Source organism: Erpetoichthys calabaricus, chromosome 18 (assembly GCF_900747795.2).
Source record: "Erpetoichthys calabaricus chromosome 18, fErpCal1.3, whole genome shotgun sequence".
NCBI lineage: Eukaryota > Metazoa > Chordata > Cladistia > Polypteriformes > Polypteridae > Erpetoichthys > Erpetoichthys calabaricus.
In genome coordinates this window covers 17,397,589-17,424,294 of record NC_041411.2, presented here as the reverse complement: position 1 = coordinate 17,424,294, position 26,706 = coordinate 17,397,589, and the positions used below count along the sequence as shown (strand labels likewise).

At 43.2% G+C, this 26,706-nt stretch overlaps 2 protein-coding genes across 5 annotated transcripts in view; one reads left to right on the top strand and one right to left on the bottom strand.

Annotated features, from left to right (window-relative positions):
• pop5 (POP5 homolog, ribonuclease P/MRP subunit) overlaps window positions 1-26,706 on the top strand; it is a 270,905-nt gene that overhangs the window by 230,889 nt on the left and 13,310 nt on the right. The window lies entirely within an intron of this gene.
• cabp1a (calcium binding protein 1a) lies at window positions 5,310-26,312 on the bottom strand. Of its 4 annotated transcripts, none has more exons than XM_051921250.1 (8): window positions 25,445-26,312; window positions 11,408-11,584; window positions 11,226-11,306; window positions 9,777-9,807; window positions 6,443-6,586; window positions 6,253-6,362; window positions 6,016-6,163; window positions 5,310-5,710 (listed from the first exon to the last, which is right to left on the bottom strand). In XM_051921250.1, the coding sequence occupies exons 1-8, from the start codon at window positions 25,967-25,969 to the stop codon at window positions 5,685-5,687; spliced, it is 1,242 nt and encodes a 413-aa protein (XP_051777210.1). In that variant the 5' UTR covers window positions 25,970-26,312; the 3' UTR covers window positions 5,310-5,684. The 4 variants fall into 4 exon arrangements, with proteins under 4 accessions (XP_051777210.1, XP_051777212.1, XP_051777211.1 ...); XM_051921252.1 differs by lacking the exon at window positions 25,445-26,312 and adding an exon at window positions 17,442-18,050; XM_051921251.1 differs by lacking the exon at window positions 11,226-11,306 and having other exon boundaries at window positions 25,445-26,311.

Genomic DNA, 26,706 nt, shown 5'->3' with positions numbered 1-26,706 from the left:
GTGAATGAGTGGGTGGCAACCCAGTGGCCTTGAGGTTGCCCCAGCCACCAGACTGTTTCCTCTGTTGTTTTTGGTTTTCCTTGTGTGACTTATTTGACATGACTAATGTTACTCTTGTGCTCCTTTTAATTATACAGATGCATGTCATTGCAGTCAATGAGTCGGCCATCTTTAAACGAGTATGCTGTAGATGTGTGCTTGAATCCGTCCTTTGATGACTGGTGTCCCTGTGACAGACTGTGTCATGGTGTGTTTTAAAGGGTCAAATTATTTATCGAGTTTAGTCATTTTAGTGCACGTCCTGGTGGCTTAGCCGCCATGGAAATTTGTCTTAGTGAATTATTATGGAAGTGGCCCAGTAATTAACCAGTGTCAACTGGGATTGCTGAAGCATAAATCGGAAGTGGCAAGTGCTAGGAGAAGAGAGAAAATGCACAGAAGAGGAAAGAAAATATCAATTAAGAAAAGAATCGTTTGGGGGTGTATACTGTACCATACCAAGAGTGTCAGCATGGACGGGATCAGGTCTGGTGTAGGACCAATAGTTGTCAAGGAGTTCTGTGGTGCAGCAGAATTAAAATCTGCTGAATTACTTTGAATGAGCAGAGGAGAATTTCAGATACCCACTGGCTCAAAGGGTATCGCGGTTTGTTAAGATAAGGGTCCTGCAGGTATCGATTGAGGTGGCAGACCATGATGCTGAAGTTGTCACAGGAGGGATTTGTTCCAGTGTCCTGAAAAGAAAATGGAATATGTTGTGGAGGAGATTTATTTGGATATAATTTATTTTGCTACCTTGACGATATGCTTTCATTGGAGGATTATTTACATATTGTTTAAAGCACTGCGACACTTTAATTCTATGTTTTTTAATAAACACTGTTCACTTTTTGCACTAGAAAGTTGTTGTCCATCTCGGTCATGATGCTTCAACAAGGGTTGATGCCCATTGTCAGTGGGCAGCGAACCAATATAGTCCCTTCTAGGATTTTTCTGTGCTCTGGACCAAGTCCTGGTGGAATTGTCTCCTGCTCCCCTGTAATTGGCAGAAGTGTCTACAGCAAAGCAGCCGAATGGACTGTCAGAACACAAGCGGTCAGTGTGTGTTTCACTGCATAACATCACATAAGGCCTCCATTTTAACACATTTTTGCTGTCCTTTAATGCTTTTTTTTTTTTTGTAGTGAAACCCGGCATCTCTGCAGATGTTCTGTACACTTTATCCCTCAGTAAGCCATCTTAATGCTTGCCATTTAAATCCACTTTTGAAGGCTCGCACAGAACTGAAGGTATACACGTAGTGTCCTTGTGAGGTAACAAGGAATGACACCCCTCACGTGCCCTGGCATCTGAATGAAATCTCTTCTGGTGAGATGGTTTCATATTGCTGTTCCTCAGATGACATGTTGATCTGTCTAACATGACCATCACTGTGAGACGTCATTTCTCTAATTCATTGAACTCTTTGTGATGTGAGTGATATTTTAAAATGCTGGTGCAACACTTTTCCAACTTTTTCATTCCATTTCACTTCACAGGACCAGCTTCAACATTTCTGGAATTTGTCATGCAGGGAGATGGTTGAGAAGTCTTAGGAAGTGATAATGTCTGCCCTATGACTTTATATATTTTGGAGGAACACGTTTCTGGATTCCTGCGGTGGGTTGGCACCCTGCCCGGGATTGGTTCCTGCCTTGTGCCCTGTGTTGGCTGGGATTGGCTCCAGCAGACCCCCATGACCCTGTGTTTGGATTCAGCGGGTTGGAAAATGTATGGATGGACGTTTCTGGATTCTCCAGGAATTAGTGATGAAGACTGAAGTTGCCAAAGTTAGCCAATAGGGGGAAACACTGCCAACGAAACTACTTTATATAGTGGGTGATGCAGTGGTTAGTGCTGCTGTTGCATGGACCAAACATCTTGGGTTTGAACCCCATACCTGGCTGTTGTGGTGTGGACTTTGTGTGTTCTCCTGGTGTCTGTATGAGATTTCCTCCCACATCCCCAAGAACATGCTGATTGGGTTAATTTGCGATTCTTTGGTTTTGGGTTATTTGGATGTAATGTTTTGGAGTCGCTGTCCAGGGCTGTTTTATGCTGCCACGAACAGCACAGCGCCAGTGACCCTGAATTGGATTAAATGGGTTTAAGAATGTTTTGTTAACTACTTTAATGAATGCCATGTCATTTTGCTTTGAAGAATCATTTCCAAGACTCTAAAGAGAAAAGCCAAGCAAAATGACACCTTTTATTGGCTAACTAAAAAGATTACAATATGCAAGCTTGCATATGACATCTTGCCTGAAGAAGGGGCCTGAGTTGCCTCGAAAGCTTGCATATTGAATTCTTTTTAGTTAGCCAGTAAAAGGTGTCATTTTGCTTGGCTTTTCTCTACATTCATAATGGCTAACACGGTACAACACCCTAGAACTACAAGACTCTAAAGGAATGTGAAAATCTGAAGTGACAGGCTACATAATTTTAGCCACTAGATGTCAGTACTGCCTGTGATAAAATGAATACCATTTCTATATTGAAGACCACACCAGTAACCCGCAGACCACTGGTAGTCCTCTCAAGATCAGTGTTCCAGCCCCTGTAGTTTGCATATACCAGCAGGTTGCCACACTGCATGTGCTTGATACTTAGTGGATGATGGAGCTGTCATTCTTCTTCTACCTATCACAAAATCAGCTTCTGCAACTTACTTTATGATCAGCAGATGTTGTTGCTCTTCTTTTTGTTTCTGCCAAGTCACCATTTTGATCATGTTCCCAATGCACATTTTCTTTAGAAAGATATGAACCCTGATAACTTTGTGGAGGTTATGATTAAGGTCTAGTTCTAGCCCTAGGGGTTTGCAAGTAATACGTGAATGACAGACACAACCCTTAGCATTTTATACAGTATATGTAGATAGATAGCTCTGTGTTTCTGTAGGTATGTGAATATATTTCTCTTTTTATTTCCCCTGCCCCTCCATCATGCAACTTCTAAATAATCAGGATGGCAAAGCCCCAGCTCCAGATAGTGGGAGTTGAAGAAAAATAACATGGAAAATGGAGGACTGGGGTCAGAACTCTGGCCAACTTCTGAACAACAGGCTGAACATCTGCATTTCTGCATCGCAATACAGAATGTTTCCCCCTCTCACACATTTCAGTAGGTTGTAGTGTAGCAGGTGGGCTCAAGATGTCCAGAAAGACTATTAGGCTGCACATGGATTTAAGAAAAAGACAAAACTGATCGCAGGCTATGGATGTCCACTTCTGCCCAAATAGGTTTGATGACATGCAGAAAGGCATATCTTCTATTTGTCGTAAACAATTAAATGAATTGATTTCACTACAAATGTCTAGCAGAACAGTTTCAATCAGCACACATTCTGGAGTTAATGCACTAGTCATTTTTACACCTTGAACCCTGGAATTTAGTGTCACTTGCTTGTTCACATTTATAAAGGTGACCAGTGGTTGGGACACAGTGAAGGATGAGGTTTCATAAAAGGTCAACGACCATCAAACCTGTGCCTTCTCATTATACCATCTTTCAAATTTGGTCACACACTCTTCACTCCTCTCCAATTCTATGTAACTCTTCTTTCTGGGCTGTCTTCAAGTACCCCTGGTTTTAGGGTCTATCCAGTTTCTTCACATTTTCACAAAACAAAGTTCAATTTCAGCTCTTGTTTGTGGAAACTCTCATCTGATTGTTTAACAAATGTGCCATTTTGCCCAAAGCTTTTGTGACATTTTACAACCTGTAATTTCAGAGTTTTGTTGATGAATAACCCAAGGCAGGGCATTCCTGTTAATCATATAAGACCTTGACATGAGGAGTTTCCAAGGATAACGACTCACACGTGACCTTGAATTTCCCACATTAACTTGGATGTTTGCAAATCTGTGGGGAATGGACTGTCACCCTAGTAGGAATTATTCCAGTACTAACCACTAGGGGGGCACACTGCCCGTATTACCAAAATCTCTCTCTCTGTCATTTTTCAATGAGCATGTGAATTGGCCTGTGCTAGATGTCCTCTCCACTGGTCTAGTATCCTGGTCAGGGTTTAGTATCTTCCTTGCAACTGATGCTGCCAGGAGAGATCTTTGAATCTCTGCCAGCCTGTGTTGCAAAAAGAGAGAGACAGTAAGCTCTGTGGCTTTGATGAAGGATATAGCTAAGATGAAAGGTGATCACAATGGCAGCTATGTGCCGGTTTGGCTGTGTTATCACTGTGGAAGTTCTTTAGATGCCACTGGAGATGCTTCTGATTTAACATGATAGCAGATCTCTTTCCTTACCTCTCATTTTCTCCAGTGGTGACCCTTCTCTACCCTGGATAGGAGCCACTGGGACATTTTTAGACACATATTACCTGTAAAACACATGGTGACATTGTTTGGTATAGAAAGTACAATACACATATATTTTTGTTGTCTGAAGGATGGCTCAGTGGTTAGCAATACTGCTTTACACCACAAGGAACCAAACTTTGGTTTTAAACCATGTTATTGTGTAATCGGAATCTGCAGGTTTCCCTGCAGCTTGGCATTGGGTACATACACTTTACCCCATCAACATTTCATTGTACCAACTATAAATGTGACTGCAAAGTAGCCTGCTCTGCTATCCAGGTTTGTCTCCCGGTTTGCCCCCAATTTTCCATCTCTTTGCAATCCAACAACTGACTACGTGGCTTTGGAAAAGGGCTCACTGGGGACTTAAAATCACCAAGCATAAGTACCCATGAGTGTGTTCGTGAAAATATCCTGTGCTAGTTTCTGTCTTTTATCTAGTGCTGATGGACTATTCTCCTGTTCCTCATGAGATTATAAGAAGGGTCACTAAGTGCATGGATGTTTAAAACCAGCCAGACTTTTCCTAGAAGCAAATGTGTGATGCACCACTAGAGGGCAAGGGAGCTCCATAACACGAATGAGCCGATGGAGCCCGGGCAGCCACAAGATGGGCTCAACCAAAGCAGCTACAGCAGAGAAGTGAGCCAAGGGCAGAGGCAGGTGCTTGCGTAATGTTGTCCTTGGCTGGCACCCCAGTGCCCTTTCCCTGTGTTCTACTTCTTCTTACTTTGCATTGATAGCCATTTGCAGCTCCTCTATTTTAATTTTGTCAGGCATCACTGACCAAAACAAAACTCCAACTGCTTCATGGCTTAAAACGTAAAACTCCACATCACCGTTGGCTCAGGCTTGTGCACCAACATCCCCTGTGGAGCTTCTCCACATTCGCTTGAGTGCATCTCCCAGCTCAGCCACTACAGAAGAATGAAAGGCGGCTCTCACTCTGTATCTCTGTCTCTCACACTCACCTCCAGTCTTTTTATTGATGAATACACATGTAACACTAAGTTTAGCATGCACACACACTCACACTCGTACACTCCCTGGCACACAGAAGGGCAGAGGCTCCCAAAGTGTCCTTTACCTCCTCCTTGCACACCACACAGTAATATGTTCCAAGTCAGTTGTGATATTGCAATAGATCAGCAGATGGGGTGACCTGAGTCCCCAGGATATGCGAAGGAAAGAATGAATGGGGGGAGAAAGTGCTCATGCCTCTGGCCTTGGTCGCTCTTGTTGCTTCAGTCAGGGCCAGTTTTTCCCAGATTCGTTCTCTTGTCCATCCCTGTCAGTACCAGCCGACTTCATAATGGCTAGGCGTCCTCAACGGGACATCATCCGAACAAACTCTGTAAGGACAAAATGACAAAAAGAACTTAATTTGCTGGCCCTGTGTGTGTCCAGCTGGTCAGGAATAACCACGGGGTGCCCTCAAAAGCTGCAGCTGCTAGACAGTAAGGGTTAAATGCATCTTTTACTTCAAAGTGCCAGCAGAGTTGGGTCAGCCCCAGTCTTTAAATCCATCCCTATCTTTAAATTGTGAAATATGCTAATCCGTTAAATAATCCAGCAACACTAAGCAGCTTAGTTGACAGCCCAGCTTGCTCCCCAAGACACCAGCCAACACCCTGCCTTCATGTTTGCACTTCCTCACCCTCAAAGTCCACGTGCCCGTCCCCATTGAGGTCCACGTCTCGGAGAATCTCTTCCAGATCACGGTGCCCCACCTGCTGCCCAAGCAGTTTCTTCATGGCCTCCCGGAGCTCAGCTGTACTGATCTCCCCGTCCCCATTCGTATCAAACTGGGTGAAACAGACAAGGAACATATTTCAGAATAGTGCTGTGCTCCCCTTGTTGACACCTTGACCATAAACAGCCTTCCTGCACTCACCTCTCTGAAGGCATCTCGCAGCTCCTTAACTCCAATCATGTCTGCTGTCTCGGCCAGCAGCTTAGGGCCCATCAGCTCCACAAAGTCTTCAAAGTCGACGTGGCCGCCCCCTGAAAAAGAATTAGGAAAATGATCACAGCAGGAGAAGGTGAATGAGGCTGGCATCCCCCCCCTGATGGCTGAAACTCACTGTTCATGTTGATCTGTTGGCTCAACTCAATAAGTTCCATCTCGGTTGGCATGTACCCCATGGTCCTCATGCAGTTCCCCAAGTCTTTGCAGCTAATAAAGCCATCGCGATCTTTATCAAACTCCTTGAATGCCTCCCGCAACTCTGCAATGCACACAAAAAGAGCTGAAGTCCTACTGGGGAAGGAGAGTATCAACAAAGCTCTTCTCCACCCCCATGACTTGTTATTTTTACATGCCAATAGTTTCTTTTATACTTGCAGCCCTCATTTTACAATGTACAGTTCCACTTGGAGGTCTTTTTTATTTCTTTGTCTCATTTGATTAAAATATAAAATTAATGAGGTAACACAGCTTTTCTCATTTGTTTTGATTAAATGGTTTATATTTGAGGATTCATGGTGGCACAGCGCTTAGCACTGCTATCTCATAGCTCCAGGGACATGGGTTGGATTGCCAGCCAGGTCAGATCTGTGTGGTGCTTTCCCATTGATTAGTGACTTAGTGTGCATGATGGTGATGACCAGATATCTCCTACTGGGCTGGTCCTGGCCTCATGCCTGAAGCTGACAGGACACTTTTGAATTGCTATTTAACTTAACCTACTCGTCTTTGGGAATATAGGAGGAATACTGGCTTACCTGTAGGAAAACCCACACAGACAACGACTGAGTGTGGGATTTGCACCCAGGACACAGGCCGTAGCTCTAATCATTGCACCACCATGCCATCTATTTTCAATATAATGTCTGTGTAAATTATGTAATAAGGTCATTTGTTATTGGTCATTGCTATTTATTGTGCAATAATGAGTATATTGGATATTAAACATTAAATCAGTAAATATTAGACCTTTAAATGATGCTTCGTTGTGAGTACAATCCTTAAGCACGCATTGTACTATACAGTAATCTTCTCATTACTCACTGCATTTTAATACTTCAATTTGTTATTCTGCTGTTATTTAATATAGCGTTTTCGAGAACACTGACCTCCACATTACTCACTGTGAAATAATCTGTGTTGTGCATTGTTATGTAACACAGATCTTTCCTGTACAATTACCTCCCTTTCGTTATTTCATCTATAGTAAAGCTTTACTGTATGATGCAGCATATATACTATAATCTTAAAAGGCCTTTTCTCAAAAATATAGGGAAAAAGCTTGTTTTGCATAACAGCAATGAAGATGATTTGGTGCAGCTCAAAGAAATAAATTTATTCTAATTGTTCAATCACTCAGTTTCTATTGCAGAGTAGCACTGAGCTCACGAAAGAAGTCAACGGTTGACAGAGCATCGGCCGGTCACACAGCAACATTCACCCGCCTAGAGCTGTCACTTAACCTAACACGCATGTCTTTAGGATGCGGGAGGAAGCTGGAGTATCCATAGCCAAAATCACACAGACATAGGGAAAACATACCAAATCCAAATAAAGAGTGACCTGGCCAGGTATCAAAGCCAGTTCCTGGAAACTGCAAGGAAGTTGCACTACAATCTATGCCACCACTCCATACTACTCCCGAAAATGGAGACTTTTGAGAATACTCTCCAGAGCCATATACTGTACTTCTGAAAACGTAGCCTCGCATTGGAATGTGGACAGTCAAAAATACAGTTTTTCATAAACACAGACTGCTTGCACTCTGGTTTGTTTGTGCTTACTATGTGGCACGTCCCTGATTGGGTCATGTTCATTACAGCATCTCATTACCTGATTGGTCACCCTTTATGGAAGAAAAACATTCCAATATAGGAGGCACTGAAGAGATGCTTTCCATGGCACTTCTTGTATTGCTTGCCTGAATGCATCTAAATTGTGTTTTGTACAGTTTGAATGCTGTATAAATGCACAAAAGGCAAATAATTTACTGAGCGCTACAGTTCTGTAATAAATCCTAAGGGAGCAGTGTTGCCATGCTCTTAAGGATCGCCGGTTTTGGGTAGGGCATTTATAGTACACGCATGGCCAGTGTAGGTGGATGACTATGTCATATGCATGTGAACAGAGATACTATCATAAACAATGTGAAAATGTTAGTGTAAATGGAGGCTGTTTTCATTTAAAAATGCCTTTTTTAAATAAAAATGACTTAATGTGGACATAGCTTAAGTCAGGTGCATACAAAAAAATAACTTGAATAAACTGAGTTTAAAATTTATAATTTTAAACAAAATAAATTCAGTGTACATATCAAAGTTAAATACAAAACTCATGCATTTAAAATATTATATATTGTTTTTATTACACTTTTTGATGCTTCCCTGTACACGGACCATATTGCTTACCCTCTTGGCACATTAGCATTTTAAGCACCTTTGTTTGTTTCTCCATTATCTCTCATTTGTTCTTGATATGTTTGCGATAGTTTTAGGTGTCAAAAAGAGGTGTGTTTAACTGTTAGGGGCTTTGTACTACAAACTAGCGAGGGTGACAACCATCTGCTGTAAGAGGTGAAGGGTAAGCTCCTGAGGAGAACGGCGTATAAACTTCTGTTTAATTTGTGGAATTACTCACTCAGGAACTCCTGTAGTAAACGTACTGGTGGGCAAGAGAAGAGAACTTACACTGATGAGACCCTGGTAGACTGTACTCCAGACTACACTAGTAGAGTTCATTTAGTTATTTATGAAAAACACACTTTATCCACCATCTTTATGAAGGTTGTAAAAACTTCACAGTACACTTGAATACTGCACAGCATGATTTAAAATAAAGACCCCTCGTTGCTAAAAATGAACATAAATATTTCTTCAATCTACACTGCACCTTTTATTATGGCATCTATATTGAGTAACTGCATGATAAAAATATTCTAATTAAAAATTAAATATAATGTATTATGTAATGCCCTATAGTGTGCCCTGTAAATGAATACAGTGTTTTAATACATAAGATGAAAGTAAGGAAATTGTAGGCATGTGTCCATTGTTCTGCATTGTGTAACATTATATTAGTTATAGTGTAATAACTGACAAAGCAGATTGAAATTTAATATCAAGCTTTTGGCTTACTTAATTATTTATTGTCTGATAGGCCTAACATATGTTGGATAGAAAATGAATGCATATCACTACCCTTTCTATCTATCTATCTATCTATCTATCTATCTATCTATCTATCTATCTATCTATCTATCTATCTATCTATCTATCTATCTATCTATCTACTGCATAACTCGCTGCATTTCTCTGTAAACCTTTTTCTGTAATACATACTGTACAATACTGTGATCCTTTCTGGACTAAATCTTCTTATCCTAAATAATATTTAGAAAATGGACTCCCTCCCTTAATGAAGAAAATACAGGCTAATGTTATTAAAGAACTCACCATCGAGTTCCTCTGGCCTCAGCTCTCTGTCCTAAAAAGAAGATGAACACATAAACATCAGGAAACTACACTGTCGTTTACACTCCCAGCCCCCTTCCCATTAACGGAATGGCCAGAAACTGGTCATCTAGAGTCAGACACTTTAGGAATCTGCCTAAAGATTATTAGGCAAGTGAACTACCCAAGGAAGCTATGCTAGAAAAGTAGACCATAGACAACTGTAAACATACCACACAATTGAACCACTGGTCCCAGAAACTATTCTTCTGCTCTGATTCCTTTAGCAACAGGAAGTACTTTCCTATATAAGAATCATGACTCCAGCTAACTACCCAGTTCACCCCACCCAGTTTACTAATTTTAATGTGTGACGTTCCAGACATCCATGACCAGTGTACTGAAGTAAACTACAGAGGGAAAGGTAGTTTTACCACTGACACCAATATCTGGTTCATCAGATCACTAAAACAAGTAACCCTGAATTACGCCACTGACTTCACCAATCCGGCTTATTGCATTAGACCACAGTTCATCACTAACTAGCCTAATCATTGGTGCCAGTAACTAGTTAACTGGACTAGATCAATGACACGAATAAATTGTCCACTGAATTGAAGCACTGACACCAATCATAGTCATCCTCTAGCCTTGTGGACTGCACTACTGACACCATTAGCTAGTCCATTGGATTAAGGGCCACAGACTGAGACACTGAGGGCAGTAAGTAGACTATTGGATTTAATCATGGAGTTATTTTACTGACACTAGTAACTAATCCTTTTCATTAGGCCACAGGCTTTTACTACTGACAACAGACCACCAATAACTAAAGTCTATAAATTACACTGCTGACACCAACATGTGGTTTCCTAGAATAGGATACTGAGACTGGTATCTAGTCCGCTGGATCTGACAAAATCATTACAGCATTGTCACCAGTGTAAAATCCACTCATTTGAGGCCCTAACACCATTAATGACACCCACATGCGCATGTCCAGTACCTGACCCTAAAGAGATGCACCCTACGCACACACCCTCATACACATGTGAGGCACCACAACATGCACAAAGAAGCATGCAGTGAAGTGCTTGCAGACACAACAATTCCTTTGTTTTTATTTGTTGTTGCATACTCATGCAGGTTTTGTTAAACAGTCACTGTTCAGGTGATCATGTAATTGTACGCAATACCCAGGTCTTACACAAGTGCCACACATCACTCACATGTGCATTATACTCTTTGTCCATATTACTCAAACACACACAACCCAGCGTAGGCTCTATTACTCTATAATGTACACCCAGGCACTCCTCACACTTCACCTCCCAGGGTATCATGCTCTTTTCGATGTCCCCTAAGGCATGGACCAATCATGCAGGGGTAAACCTAGCTAAACTGAACCCTCTAGTGGTAAACCAGGTAACACATATTCAAACTTCAACCCACCCCTTCCCCACTTCCAGTTCTGATGGAGGTCTGAGGTAAGACAGGGCACAGGACTGATGGCTCCATGCGTGCAGGCTTCTCCTAACGGAGCAGGATGGGAGGAGGCAGAAAGGGAAAGGCAACAGAGGGTCAGAACTGCAGGCTCAAGGGGTCACAGGTCACAGTTTGACACACTTACGTACAGGCTGCCGGTTCTCGGCGAAGCCTTTGCGCAGGAAGATACAGGCTGGTCCCAGAATGTTGTGCATCAGGGCGCAGTTCTGGGCAAGGGCCACAAGGGGCTCCTGATAAGCGCCTGGTGTCGGCCCCTCCTCGAAGGTCCGAACAGCCTTGTAGCTCCTCTTCTCATCCTGACGGATCTTTGAGGAGGTTGAAGGGGGTAGGGGTGAGGGCACAAACAGGGTTAGAGCTCAACACAGCATTACTCTTCAAAGTCCTACCTACTGCAGTGGGCCCATGGTACAGTGGGCTCATCACAACAGATTGCAACACTTTGCACCATTCTCTGGCTTTTGATTTTTTCACCCAAGTGCTTTTGGGTGCCACATGTTAATAGGCAGAGCATGGGATTTTTCACTGTTTTCTAATGATGGATTTAATAAGCCAACATATTTTCTCATGATAGGATACACAGAGCAGAACTTGCCTCCTCTCGGACCAGACCCATGACTTACAGCCTCCAACCTGATAACACATTTGTATTCACATGCAGTCCAGGACACCCATCAGTTTTACCAGGACCCATTTATTCCAGCCATGTTGACACCAGGACCTGTCTGAAGCATAGAACACTGCCAAGCCAGGGGGATACGACAAAATGAAAGAAAAATATTGCAGAAAAAATTGTTTAAGGAAAGCTTCAGGAAATGAGCATGAGCCTCACTAGCATACCCCACCCACGATGACCCTATTTCATGTATGTGTCTGTCTAATATATGTGCCCCCCCACCCCCACCAATCAAATTCAGAGGATTTGGGCTACTCAGGTTCCCTAGTATGGGGCACCTTACAGGGTATAATCCCCATAGGTGTGAGTCTCCACCTCACTTCTCACCAAGTCCAGGATTTCACTGGCTCCCCAGTACAAACAAAGCCCCCTACTATTCCCTCACATCACAAGATCTACAAGCAATGCTGCCAGCAGAGGCTGCACCCTCACAACTTGAACTGGACTAAGCAGGTTCGGTAATAGACGGATGGATGTTTTGGTAGTTTAAGCAGTGATCATGGAGGTGGAAATGACACTGAAGCAGCTGTTCTTCTTCAGCTTTCATTATCATTTGTTTCTGTGTCTGCACATTGTGAACTGTCACTATCTGGATACAATTAAAGGAGCCAACTGTTCTTAGACATAAAAAAGTGCATTGAAAAGAAGGTAAAATGACTCTGCTGCAAGAGCAATGAAAAAAATAATAGTATTTCTAAATTTCCTACAAAAATGAATCACACACTGTAGTGTCTTTCCAGCTATACAATGACAAAAGAAAAATGTCATTCACTCAAACACGATTAAAAGGCACACACAAAGAAGTTTCAGCCACAGATGTCCCAGAATTAACAGTGAGGACCATTGCCCTAAAGGTCTCTTGGCTGGCATTCCTTGCTACACCTTTTCTCTTGCTCTTCTGGACTCCTAGAGTGTGTTCAGCCAGCAGGATACATGGCCAGCAGATCCAGTCCACTGGTAGAGAAGCACAGAGTGCGCCTGCTCTCCCAGTCGCGAGCTGCAATGTTTGACCTCTGTTAGTGAACAACAGGAGATGACTTCTGTTTATTTGATTTTTTGAAATAAAAACGGCCTTGAGCTCTTTTGTTATAAATAACTTTTCTCCAGAGGAGTTATGAAACACGAGCATCCAAGCGTGAAGAAGCGCACATTATCAGGAGAATGAAAAAAAATGAGCAGTAAAGCTGGGCAGAATGACATCAGTGAAGCAAAGCGGCCAGGCTGGAAGAGAGGGGAAGGCTTGCTGGAAAGGCCTGGAGGCAGTGTCCCTCTGAGCAAACTCATCGACCGGAAGAACATGTGCGCTCAGGCCGTCTGCAAACATCGCACTCCTCAGATTTTAGAAATGCCACCAAAGTGGTTTAAAGAAATGCCAACTTTGCTTCTAAAAATCCTCTTCTACACAAGTCCCCAATCTGAGCACATAGCCCCATTTGGATGGAACATTAAGCACAGGCTGCTTCAGGCTTTTTATAATTTTATTTAGCATGTTGGAATAGACTTGTCAAGCACATTTGGTCCCAACATACCCATCTTAGTGAGATACAGAAGAAACTTTGAATTCTCTTTTGTTTTACCCTTCACAAACCACTCTGTTCAAATCTATTCTTTTCACTAGTCTCTTGTGTGTAGTGTTTAACACTAAAGATTAAATCAGGCGTCTCAGCTGGCATATGGGTAAGATGTGCTCTGTGTGGTCTTTGTGGCTCTTACTAGCTCTGCAGGCTTTACTTCTCTACATTGCCTCATGTCTATTTGATTTTCATATACAATGTTTTCATCTGTCCGTGTAATATAAATAACCACTGACTTCTGCTAGCCACATTTTGACTCCCACTGTATGCCCTGAATAAAGGCTAGTCGACCTTCAGCCCATGTCCATTTTCCTGCACTGAGCCAGAATGCATTCATTCAGCCATGTGTTTGCCACATTCTGTCAGGCGTGTTATCATGTCTGATTAACATCAAACACTACATTGGGCAAGATGAACCTCTGACTCCTCTCCTCCATTTTGTTTCATACCTAGAAGTTTGACTATTGTTCTATATATTTTGACCTTTGACTTGTGATCTCCACATTGTGCTGATTCTAATGGACAACTAACTAGGGTGATTCACTATGTGTCACATCTGGACTTTTTAATTATGCTATTCACATACTAATTTTGATGGAGGTTTAATTAATGTTCTCCACGTGCCTAATGATCTTCTGAGTCAGGTTTTCTGCATTAGAACTTCTAAACCAATTCAATTCTGATGGACATATCTGTTATGTTGGATAGTATTCAGACTTATACTCTCCATGCACAACTAACTCTAACAGATGTATGACTGATGTTCTACAATATGGCGCATGCCTCAAGACCTTCTGACTCCAGTTCTTAGAATCTCTGGCCCACACTCTTCACATTCTGGCACACATGTGAGTCCTGTCTACCACACTCCAATGTACATCATACTTGACTTCCTCATAGAGAATTGAAATTGATGGACCCCAAAACCTGTTTTCTAGACTTTTAAAACCACCAAACTAAAGTGTGGTGCCTGTGGAATCTCTTCTTGGTCTACATAACCAGCCCTATCTATCCATGCTACACAGGACCTTACAGATAGACAATGTTACCAATACTGAGTTTCCTGAGCCTGCTGGGTCATTGTGTTTTTGCTCTCAATATTATAACAGGTCTGTTGGATATCACATCTGTTTCTTAACAACAAAGGGACTTTTGAACCTCCAACTCTCCATGAGGTGGGGTGAAGAATCCTGTTTTTTTCTTGATAAGGGCTGCACCCACTTTTTTCTGCCTTTGATCTGATGTCAATGGTTAGTTAACTCTATTAAAATACTAACTGAGCTTGATATTTATATACAAAAAGAGGAATTACATATTGTCTGTATTAATTCACTTTCCCAAAACTGTCTCTGTGAAAGCATGTTTAGATAACAGATGGTTACATATATGGAAATGACCTATCTAATAAAGGCAGCTGAAGAATGTATGTCTACATGAAAACACAGTTCTTCACTAGGGAATGATGGGGAAGCTGTAATCCAGATAGCATAATGGTTCTTCATGGACTCCACAGTTGACCATCTTACGTTCTAGACATAAATGTATTTTTCTGGACTTAGTATGATCGGGCACCAGATCTATTTCTACTTGTTATTTTATCTACTGACTCTAAGAACTCTAAGACTACACTGCCCTGTGGGACAGGTCTTGAGGTAGACAATCACCAAATGTCTTCTAAAGTTTCAGTCTCCTGCTGGTTTTGACCCTCATAGACTTTACAATCCCATTCCCCATACACTCTGTTCTGGAGGATTGTTGTGGCTGCTGTTTTTTGTCCTCACCAGTGTCTTCAACCAAGGTCAGGTCCTGTTTTTATTTTTAATCCTTGTTAAAATCAATGCCTATTCATCCTTTGATTTGTGCCCACACCACAGTGTGCAATTCCCTTTTCAATGACATGTAGGGAAGACAACATATCAACAGGAAAAGAGGCAACTGATCAGATCAGATGTACAACTATGACAGAGGCTTTGGTACACTGGGCTCTGTTCCCCTCCATTAAGGCTTCACCTTCATTAACACTCTTGCTCATTAAGATGTTCCCTAGATTCATTATCTCAATTAACAACAAGCAGACACAGGATAAAATAATAAGGTGGCTCACTGTGGGGCAGCTCAATCTATGTTAAGTTCATCAGAAAGGAGGCTGCGATAAAAGATATTCAGTAAGAAATGAAAAACAAAAAACTATCAGACTCTTCAATTCTGACCTTGACAAATTATGTTGGGTTTTTCCAGATGCACTGCCTTTTCTCTGCCTCATACTTCTTGTTCTCCGAGTGTTTCTCTCAGACTCTATCCTTTAGATTATCTCAGTGTTGTACAAATGGATTAACACATTGGAAACACAGGCTGCCAGCCATCTTGACGTAAAGGTTTCCCAAGATCTAAGCCTCTTTGTGTCTAATCATACTGCTGATTTCTTCTCATTTATGGACTCTGCTGAATTTCAGAGTACACCATCTCTACACTCAGTAACATTTCCACACCCAAAGATGCCTCATAGGCTCAGTCTGACTTCTTTGTTAAGATTTTGTTCCTTAGAACAACATACAATGACAATGTTGGATCGGTAGATTTTCAGACTTGACTCTTTATGTCCAGTTCTTCTTTTTATGACTGTATTTATGTCTATGTGTGTATGTTAACTCAGTTGGATGGATGATTTATGAGAATGATGATTACGGTTGTTTTTGTGTTGTATGTTTATTTGTATGATTGCCACCTAAATCAAGTTCCATGCAACCAACATGTGAGTACTTGCTTTCTTACTATCTTAGAGAATATACTGGATACCACCAAGAACACACTGAACCTTACTTTCCCCTCCCTAAATGATGATACTGTCTGTGCTCAATCTCCCACTTCACACACTTGTGATTTACCATGTTTTCTCAGAGTTGACTGCCCACCATAAATGTTGACATTTTATTTTTGCTGCATTTTCTACTGTCAGCCTTCTTGTTTGGCTCAATTTACTCTTTCTTGTGCCACACCCTTCTCTCCCAACTACTGTATAAACATTTAGTTTTGTTTGTTTTTTGTAGTTTACAACCGCACACACATTTTTTATTTTTTCATTTTACTGGATTTAATACTTCTTGTTTTGGGATTGTGGACTGGCCGGTGCTTATCCTCCTCCCGACTTACTCTGACTGCAGGACCTCGGAGTCCTCAGTATGGGCCTCTCTTCGGCAGATCCCAGACTTTCTACTTTCTAAACTTAGGAATAGTCATGCTGACCTTTCCAGAATCCACTACGCCATCTTCTTCCTTCTTTTGTCTCTTGATTTATACTATTTGAGCCTCCCCTCTTCTTAATGCTAGCATAGCTTGTTGGGACTCTCCCCTCTGGCAGTTCAGGTCTATGACTTATCTTTCTTAAGAATCACTCTCTTAATTAATGTTTTATTATGAGCTATACAAGATCTCACTATAGTCCAGTTTGATTACCGTTTCGGATTTCTTGTGACCTAAGAGCTCTTTTGTCTGGCTTAAACTGGCTTATGTCTACCAGACTGTGCTGGACTTTTGGCTGGACTGAGCAATGTCCTCTCGAGTGTCCCAAGCTTGCCAGAGCCCTTCCAAATGTGATGATAACTTTACCTCAGAATGGTCTTTTTCTTGTATCAATGCTGGGCCTGTGTCTTCATTGAAAGTGACAATTTTGCTCACTCCAATGAGCCACAAGTCTTGTTTTTGGACGATGCTATGATACCACATTTGCCCCTGCACTGCTGTTGATCATAAAAGGTCATGCTCTAATCTCATTCAAAAGATGAAAAGAGATGATTTCTATTTCTCTTTCCCTCTCTATTTACTCTTTTATCATTAAATCCAATTTAAATGTCTACCTGCCGATAGGGAAACATCCTCAGCCAAATAAAACAAGCAAACTGGAAAAACACAGCTTACCTTCTTGGAGAGTGTTTTGAGCGGAGACTTCACACAGTTGCCCATTGTGCCTTTTTCCTAACTACACCTCCAGGAGAGTGAAGGCTTCACAGGGGTGCAAGGAAACAAAGGTAAACGTGGGATGAATCACGGCCATGCAGAAGGTACCAAGGTCAACAAGGGAGCAATGGAAAATTTTTGGGGAGTCCGACGCAAAAGATAAAGCAGCAGACCTGGAAAGAGCTAGTGTTGGAACAGTATAGCACAAGATAGAGACGGAGAGTGAAACGGAGGGAGGAAGGGAGGGAGGGAGAGAGGGAGGTAGGGATGATGAAGACTCTCACAGAGACACAACTGCCACTTCATGTCCCCTCCCCCTGGAAAGGGTGAAAAAAACCACTAATTCAAACACATGCCACTAACGCTCCAGCACCCAGGGCCAAAGCAAACCATGAGCCCGCCTGAGGAAGACTGTTCAAAGCCGAGCTCAAAGACAGAGAAGTAAATTGGTGATATGATAGAGCGAGAAAGACAGATGAAACTAAAACCTAAGGGCCAGTCGGTCAACAACAAGACAAAAGGATATGCGTCATGTGGACTTGGGCAGTTGGTCACTTCATAAAACAAGCACTGCAGCCAGAAAGTAAAAAAGAAGGAAAAGGGGCCAGACTTTAGCCAGCTAAAGCAAAAAGGGATCATGAGACCAGCCAATGGAAGGAGTAATCAAAGGGCTTAAAGTATGGTCAGCAAGAGGACCAGGGCTCAAGTCAGGACAGACAGACTAAAACATCATAAGCAGGTATTCAGTCGGCCAAAAGCTGAACAGGACCCATATACAAAATATACTACTAGAAGCCAAAACAAAGTGAAATTCAATGTATTTGTATTAAGCACACTTCTATGTATGATCTCAACATGCAGTACAATAACTAAAAACATAATCTGAAAAAATAAATACAATATAAAAACAAAACATAATGTTGAAACATAAACAGAGAGCATCATGCAATAGATACACAAATTTACCTCTGAAATATGCAGCATGTGCTCAGAAGGAGACACAGGGCCAGGCTCATCTTTCTGCATGAGGGGTCAAGCCAAAAACTTTGACAACTAAGATGAGAGTAATAAAGGAGTGAGGGAATCAAGCCATGAAATGATGAAAAAGACAGAAGCCAAATGAGGAGGGCAACACTCATCAAGGACAGTTGAGTTCCAAGCCATTGTCCATAGATAGAGGACAGCCCTGAACTTGTGTAGCTGTGCAGGTATCACCTCTGTATCTGAGGGGACGCACCGAGGTCTGTCTCAACACAGTGTTGTGTTTTACTTGTAGCTTTTAAACAATTAAACTGATTTGGTTGTCAAAAGAAGCACACATCCTGATCCTTCTGAATTGTACTTTCGTTCTCATGCATGATGATGAGTAGGTCACACACACACACGCACACACAAGTGAGCGCTCCTGTCTCCGCTGTCCCTCATGAGTTTAAAGATGATTCTATCTGATGAATGAAGCATCCCATTGAAATGAAGCCCCCTGCAGTCAAGATTTCTGGACATCAACACAGATAAAAATCATACTCAGTGCCCAACACACAAAGGTCCATGCATGCATTTAAACACCGGGGAATGGAAGATGGCCAATTGATGTGGGGACCCAGCACAGTACAAGGTAACCCACCTGACTAAAAACTAGAACACCACGAAACAGTGGTCATTCACTGCATACAGTAATTGCTTCTGCAGCTCCTGTCAGGCTGGTCAGCTTCTGCCTGGGTACATTCAGATAGCACTGCTGCTGCTGACAGTCCAGTGTGGCACAGCTCCACTCTCATTAGAATAATTCGGCATTAAACTATGAGAAGGCTGCGCTTGGATGTTTGAATTTTCACAACGGCTCTCGTCTCCACGAATTAGTGTGACAGAACAGATCAAGGATGAGTGGTTGAGGAGAAAATGGCACCATTGCTAAGGCTTTGTGGGGGAAGGTAGACTGGCTGTCTGTGTTTTAGTTAAGGCTTGGCAGGATGGGCGACGGCATAGTTAATATGGGCCTGAATGCACATCCATTGGGGGACAGGGTCTGCACCCCAAGATTTGATGAGGGTACTGTTACTCTGCCTTCTGCGCACAAAGGAGGTCATGTCGAGCAACATAGTGGCCTGATGATCCAATCATCCAATTATTCCACTGGAACCTTAGTTCATACAGTACTGCTCACACGTGATCCCTCCCTGGACTATGCACTATCAACAAAACAAATGCTCCGGCACATTGAATAAATGAGGAATTTTGACATAGTTATTTTTTATTTTTTGGGGATGGGTGGGGATATTCATCCGTTTCTTGTCTGAACTCACTTATTCCACCACTGGGTTGGAAATGTCCTAGTAGCATAAAATGTAAGGCTGTACGTGACCCTGGTCCATCAGAGGGCAAGTTCAGCCGAAGTTAAGAGTCCACAGTTCACCTGACATGCATGTCTTTAGCATGTGGGAGGACAACAGGACTACCAGAAGAAAAATACATGTAGACAAGTGTGCATGCTCCAACAGTACATAAAAAATGGCTGGACACAGGATTCAAGTCCAGGACACTGAAGCAGGGATAGTCACCAAACTTCTATTCCAGCATTCTATTCTTTTTAATTTTATTCTATTATAGTACATTATAACCTTCTCAAACCCGCTTCAATGAACTCAGGGTGACAATAGGGCCAGAACCTATATTGACAGCATAAGGTGCCGCTCCATATCAGGGCTTATACTATATTATATTGTCAGCAATTCTGCCTTATTGGTCCAGAATTCTGGTTTTGACAACTAATAGTTGTCTGCATGGATTTAGCATATTCTCCCAGTGTCTGTGTGGGTTTTCATCCCACATTCCCAACTGGATTGGTGACTTTGTATTGGTCCGTATATTTGAACACAAGAGGAAATCCTGTAAGGGACTGACACCTCATCCAGGGCTGATTCCTGCTTTGCATCCCATGTTTCCAGTGTTGCAAATCTAAACTGGATTACTGTAAACGTGTTTAAGACCTGTGTCAACGCCCCCACCCCGACCCCCACTGGCCCGTAGAATATTTCTGCCAGTCTGCAAACATCACTGAATTCTCAGATCATGTTTTTTAGCCAGTGTGAACACTTTTTAGGAAACTTTTTAAACAAAAAAATGACATTACATTTTTTTCTTTTTATTAGGTTTACATGTAATCTAGCAAGGACTCTCACAGAATCCAAACCCCTACATTTGGATACTCTGCAATCTGATGTTAATAATTCTGGAAACTCAAAACTCCCAGGGGGACCCTGCTGTCCGATCTAATGTTAGTAAATCTCCACTCTATCAGAAAATCAGACTTAAAAAGACAGTACTGGCACTTATGTGCTTCAACTTCAGACTCTGATTGGACAAATTATGAGAGTAAATATGTTTTGTTATATTTTCCAGCTCACTGGTCCAAAAAGATCTTCTCAGTTTTCTGTCGTTTCCACAATCAAAATGATTGAAAAGCACTGTTTTAGAAAGTATGTATTATATTATATTATATATTATAGTAGCCTAGTAGCATGTATTTGAACTGTCACCACAACAAGACAGGGTGAACATGTAAAAACTGCTCTGACATCAACATAGGACACACATACCCAGATGTCTGCTCAAACAACATTGTTTACTATGGTGCCTTTCAAGTGTGACCACTGTGCTTAGGTGGTCTAGTGTCTCGATACGCCTGTTTTCATATTTAAATACGTTAAGAACTGACAACTTAAATAGCTCACTCAAGGTCACGTAGGGAGTCACTTGAGAATCTTTTGCTTTCGCAGTTCACCATATTTGCCACGAGAAGTTATACTGCCCCCCAATACATCTTCTTCAAACACATATTCACACTCACTGACTGGCATCTCTCCACATGTTCCAATGTGCCCCCACTGGATCATTCTGAAAGATATGCTGAAACACACGTGCACACTCAGTTGTTTGCCTACCTATATACACACACGCATCATCCCTGGATAAGACACCCTCAAGCATACACATACTCATTTTGTGTTACTGATTAGTGCCCAATAACCCATGGATCTTTTTGAGCCCTCCAAATATGAAGGGCACTATATATGCATAAAGAACAGCACACTGTTTATTTAGCTTAACACCTGGCTGGAGTCATTATCTGTGTGGAGCTTGACCATTCTCCTTGTGCCTCTGAAGGTCTCCTGATACACCCATTTCCACCGACATCTCTAAAGATATACCAGTTAGGTTGATTGGCAATTCTAAATCTTGTCAGTGCAAGCTATGTGTGGGTGCCCTGCAATGGACTGGCATCTCTTATAATGACTTTAGAAAATGGATTCCTCAAAAAAAAAACACTTTTTATGACTTTGGCAGTGCTCAATGTCATAGTGACCCAGTAGTGAACTGACTGACGACTTATTATGCGTCACTACACAGATGGCATGTCCTGTACATGCACCATACATATACACTCCTGGCACTCCAAGTCAAGCTCTCCTCTAAAATGGTGACTTCTATCTACCAATAGCAAAGCAAACTGGGGAGGACACCATTGTGGACATGACCCTGTCCCCCATTCCCACCCTGCCCCCCACTGAGTGAGTGTCCTTGTCAGGCGGGCTGTGGTCACGTGGGAGTTCCCGAAGGCTGTTCTTTGAATGATAAAACTGCTAATCATGATGTGGCTCACGGAGAAGAATTTCAATGTGCACTTCAAGGATTGAAACACGGCAAGGGGAATGTGTGGCGCATTCTCCTCATGAAAATGACAAAAAAAAATGAAAAATTGCAGCACCTGCAAATCTTGCCACAGCAAACAAAGCGGCCCACCCAGCCGCCCACCGCACGCTCTGCTTAGTCCTGCCAAGAGCTGAGCATTTCAGCCCAGATCCTCAGAAATATGCTTGTGGACAGATCCTCATCTTGCCAGCTTTTCTCATTTCACACAGCGTTCCAGGAAAACTAGACTGAGGTGGGCTGAGTGTGGGGGTGGCCACATGTCTGTGGGGTACTGCCTGCATCCCTTAACAAACTGTGTGCCCACTCTTTAAATGCAAGAGTACATCAGCGTCCCAATAGGTGTGTGAACTTTGGTTATGAACACGGTTTGCTCACCAGTTGCTGGTTGACTGTTTGAACACCCGTCTTTTTTACTCTTTGCTGAAAAGGATGTGCCAACATTTTAAACCTCCTAATGCACAAGTGCAAATATCCATTTGAGGCTTATCACAGGAATGCCCCTGCAAGCAGGACTGTGCACCAGATCCCAAACAGACATGCCTACACTGAACAAGCACACGCCTGACTACTTAGGTTTTACATACAGTATACTGTATGTCTTATGGCTTTGTATAATTCGCCTACATCTATGTCTGCATTCCATGATGTTAAATGGCTGCTACTCTCTACAATTCCTGAAAGCCCAGAGGTCCTCTGCTCCTTCAGATGTGATTAACTGTATTGTATGGCTGCGAGTCTGAGAGGCGTCTCATTTTATGTCCTGCCCTGCTCAAAGAGTGTGCTTCTAGTCTAAAGTAAAAGGATATCAAGAATGACATATGGGATATCAGCTTGATAAAAATGTGGTACCTGATTGGAATAGGGCACCTTTAGTATATGTCACTTTCTTTGTCTAGTCCCAACTAGATAGATAGATAGATAGATAGATAGATAGATAGATAGATAGATAGATAGATAGATAGATAGATAGATAGATAGATAGATAGATAGATACTTTATTAATCTCAAGGGGAAATTCACAACTATATCCTCCATCTGTGCCACCAGTGTCTCTTCCAACTAACTAATGGCTCACCCAGTAGGACCCATGATTATTCTATAATATGCCACTGCTGTCCAGCATCAATGCCAATTAATCAACAGGCTGAGCCAGTATGACTCATTCTTATTTTACAATGTGGCATTCTTGTCCATTGTCACTGCCAATTAACTTACAAGTTTATCAAGTAGGGCTCAATACCTCAGAATGGCCCAGGAACATCTAGTGGTGTTTAGTCTCATCAATGCTATACCACCTATCTCAACATTGTATCAAGACTGTCCAGCCTTGGTCCAACGTATGCCAGCAAAATCTGATATCACCCAGCTGTGTTCACCCTGAACCCTGTCTCACTTCACCCTTTGGTATGTCAGCTTTGCCATCTCTAGTTTTACACTGCATCCTTATTATTCCTGTGCCACCACTGTCTGGTCGTATCATGCATGATCCCAAAATCTGCCCGCCCTTTCACCCTAGCCTGGCTCATTTTCAGCTCTGTCCCATGCCATGTAGTAGTGTATTCCTATGTCCCATTCTCATCCTGAACATGACTGGCACACTCAAAACTAATCCAGCAGGGCCTAGTCTTAGTTTTCAGTGTGACAGAGCTGCTCTTTCTCACCCATCTCACTTTACACTATGCCAGCGCTGTCTGATGTCACTTTGCTTTTCTCTGCCCAAATCATCACTGCATATTCATTGGCAAGCATCATTATATAGTGTGCCAACATAGCCCAGGCTCAAATGGCCTTTCATCGATACTGACCATGCTCTCATACACCATTCCAGCACTGCTGAATCTGGAAGTGCCAGTGTAGCCCACATGTAGCATTGGAAGTCACCCTACACATAAAGTGTTCATTATTGGCACTGCCCAGTGGCAGCCTGTCTATCAGTGAGGCCCATTCTCACTTCATACTGCTGATCTGTGATATGATGAGGATAAACACTGTTGCTGCTCTGTGGCACAGACCACACACAGCCAGTTAATCATGCAGTGTGTGCCCAGCATACCTGCCACAGAGGAAATCCCCACACATCGCCTTTTTTAACAGCTAAGCGGCTGCATGCACTTGCCAAGTAATAAGTAATTAAGTGGGCTCAGCCTCCAGTACAGCATGTGCTGCTGTGCCCAAGCAGCACGCAAGCCCCTTTTGCAGTTTTGAAAACATAAACAGTGTGTGTCTGAATATGTGGCACCTATGAATATATGTCCTTACCCCGTAGTCAGGAAGGATTAACTGGGCATTCAATTAAAATTTGTGCAAAGTATCACCCAGTACTGTATTAGTATTGCCAGAGGATTGAAATGCACAAGGGGGGCATAAGCAAACAAAAATAAAACAAAATAAACCAGTAAAAAAAAAAAAAATAAAGGACAAATGAGTGACTCAGATGTTGCACGCTAGGGCCCTGCAGCGCCAGCAGGGGTTTGGCAAAGCGACTCGGCAGGCAATAATTACACAATTAAATCTTCAGCCCATAAGCCTCACTGATAACAGCAATCACCCCCGAAAACGCAAAAGTCTGTCTGAGCCGATTGTAAAACAGACAGCCCCTCTCACTCTACCTTGCATTCAGTGGTCTTGCCCTGTACAAGATTCTCTGAACAGCCTTGGACACTTTCTCTTAGACACACACACACACACACGTACACATTCAGTCACAGACCATTTGTCACTTCTTGCTCTCCAAAGGTTTAAACTGGACATCTTTGTCTCTGGTCACTCCTCAGACCTGCAACACTCTACACCAATTAGATCTTGCAAAGATGCTCCCTCTATCTCGTTCCAAGCCTGAGTTGATCTGTTAGGCCTCTGCTGCTCTTGTTGGACCCTTAAAACCTTTTTGTTTTATTTTGATTTCATTACTGCTGGCCAAATCTCTCCCTCATCGGATCTTTGCCCATCTTCGATTGTTTTATGTCATCTGGCACTACCCCACAAGCATGCCTGTCCCCAGACACACCCACTCATACATTGCCAACCCTACCCTTAGCATGCACATACCATCAAGTATCTTAAGGTATCAGTGCCCCTTCAGAGCTATCAGTTTAAACACCTGATGCCACTTGACTCCCTGTAATCCTTTGCCCTTCTTCAGAAACATACCCTTAGGGATGTTAGAGGGGGCATTTCTTTCACACGTGAGACCCTTAATCCATTGCCGCTAAACACATACATACACACACAACACTACAAAAGCTGTTTCTTGCCTGTCCAAACGCGGAGCTGAGGATGGGATTGAGGCTGCACTCCCCTTTGGATGAGCTGCTGCCCGCGTCGCGGTCCCCAGTTTGCGAGCTCCACGAGTGGTCCGAGAGGAGGCTCAGAGAGGAGCTGGAAGGGGATCCGGCGGGTGGCTGATGTCGGTGCCTGGGCCGATGCCGGGGAGCTCTGCTGCTTGTTTCCCTCGTTGGATGAACCGGTGGAGGTGTCGGAGGCGGCAGCTGCTGCTGTTGATTCTGTTGTGTACCGGAGTGATGATGCCCATCCCTTTTGTGGTAGCCCCGCGGCTTCACCCCGTCCTGCCTGTCCACACGCGGGTGGCACAGCGGTCTGCGGGAGCTACCGTCACCCCCAGGCGGCCAGCACGGCTCTCTGGCTCCTGGTCCCGGTCCGCCGTCATGACTCCTTCGGCTAGGGGCAGGAGGTTCGGTGTGGGACGCTGTCCTTCTGCCAACCGCCGCTGTCCTCAGCAAGGAGGTTCTGGACTCGCTTTTGGGAAGCGACGAGCTCATGATGTGGCTAAAAGGCGCCGTGTGCCGAAGCGGATATGTAATGGCTGAGCTCGGCTTGACTCGACTCTGCTCGGATCTACTGGGCTGTGCTCACCGCTCGCTCAGTGTCCCTGCTCCGCTAAATGAGAGGGCTACGCTGCGCTTTGCTGTGCGCTCAGCTCGCACATCCCATGTGACGGACGGGCTACAGCCGCGCGCCGCTGGCCCTCACGATTAATCAGCACCGCAGCTTCCTCTCCTTCTTCTTCTTCTTCCTCCTCTTCTTCTTTTTTGGATAAATGAGCTGCCCCATCTTTCATTAGAACGATCATATCGAAGACTCCCCCCTCCCTCCTCCTCCTCCTCCCGCTACTGCTCTTCACGTCCCCCCTCCTGCTCCCGGCGCGCGACGGCCCGCATGCAAATGAAAAGCGTCCACACCGAACGCAGGGGCGAAGCAGGCGCCTTTTGTCTGGGGAGCGAAAAGATGAGAAGTAGCGGACGCGAGCGAAGTCGTGACCCCGCGCACCTGTCGCGCGGACACGCGTGCGCGAGGAATAGAGGAGAGAGTGTGTGTGTGTGTGAGAGAGAGAGAGAGAGAGAGAGAGAGAGATAGAGACTGACGGAAGCGCGCATGATCTATCAGTGTGGAATCTGTACATTTATTGCAGGCGGTAACTATGATAATCGAATATCTATCTATCTATCTATCTATCTATCTATCTATCTATCTATCTATCTATCTATCTATCTATCTA

What these genes read in the sequence shown, in the direction of transcription:
- cabp1a (XM_051921250.1), bottom strand. Translation starts at nt 25,969, where the DNA reads ATGAGCTCGTCGCTTCCCAAAAGCGAGTCCAGAACCTCCTTGCTGAGG. An exon ending in TGCGAGATGCCTTCAGAGAG is followed by an intron (nt 6,164 to 6,252) that starts GTGAGTGCAGGA and finishes TGTTTCACCCAG; the next exon opens with TTTGATACGAATGGGGACGG. An exon ending in CGGGCACGTGGACTTTGAGG is followed by an intron (nt 5,711 to 6,015) that starts GTGAGGAAGTGC and finishes TTGTCCTTACAG; the next exon opens with AGTTTGTTCGGATGATGTCC.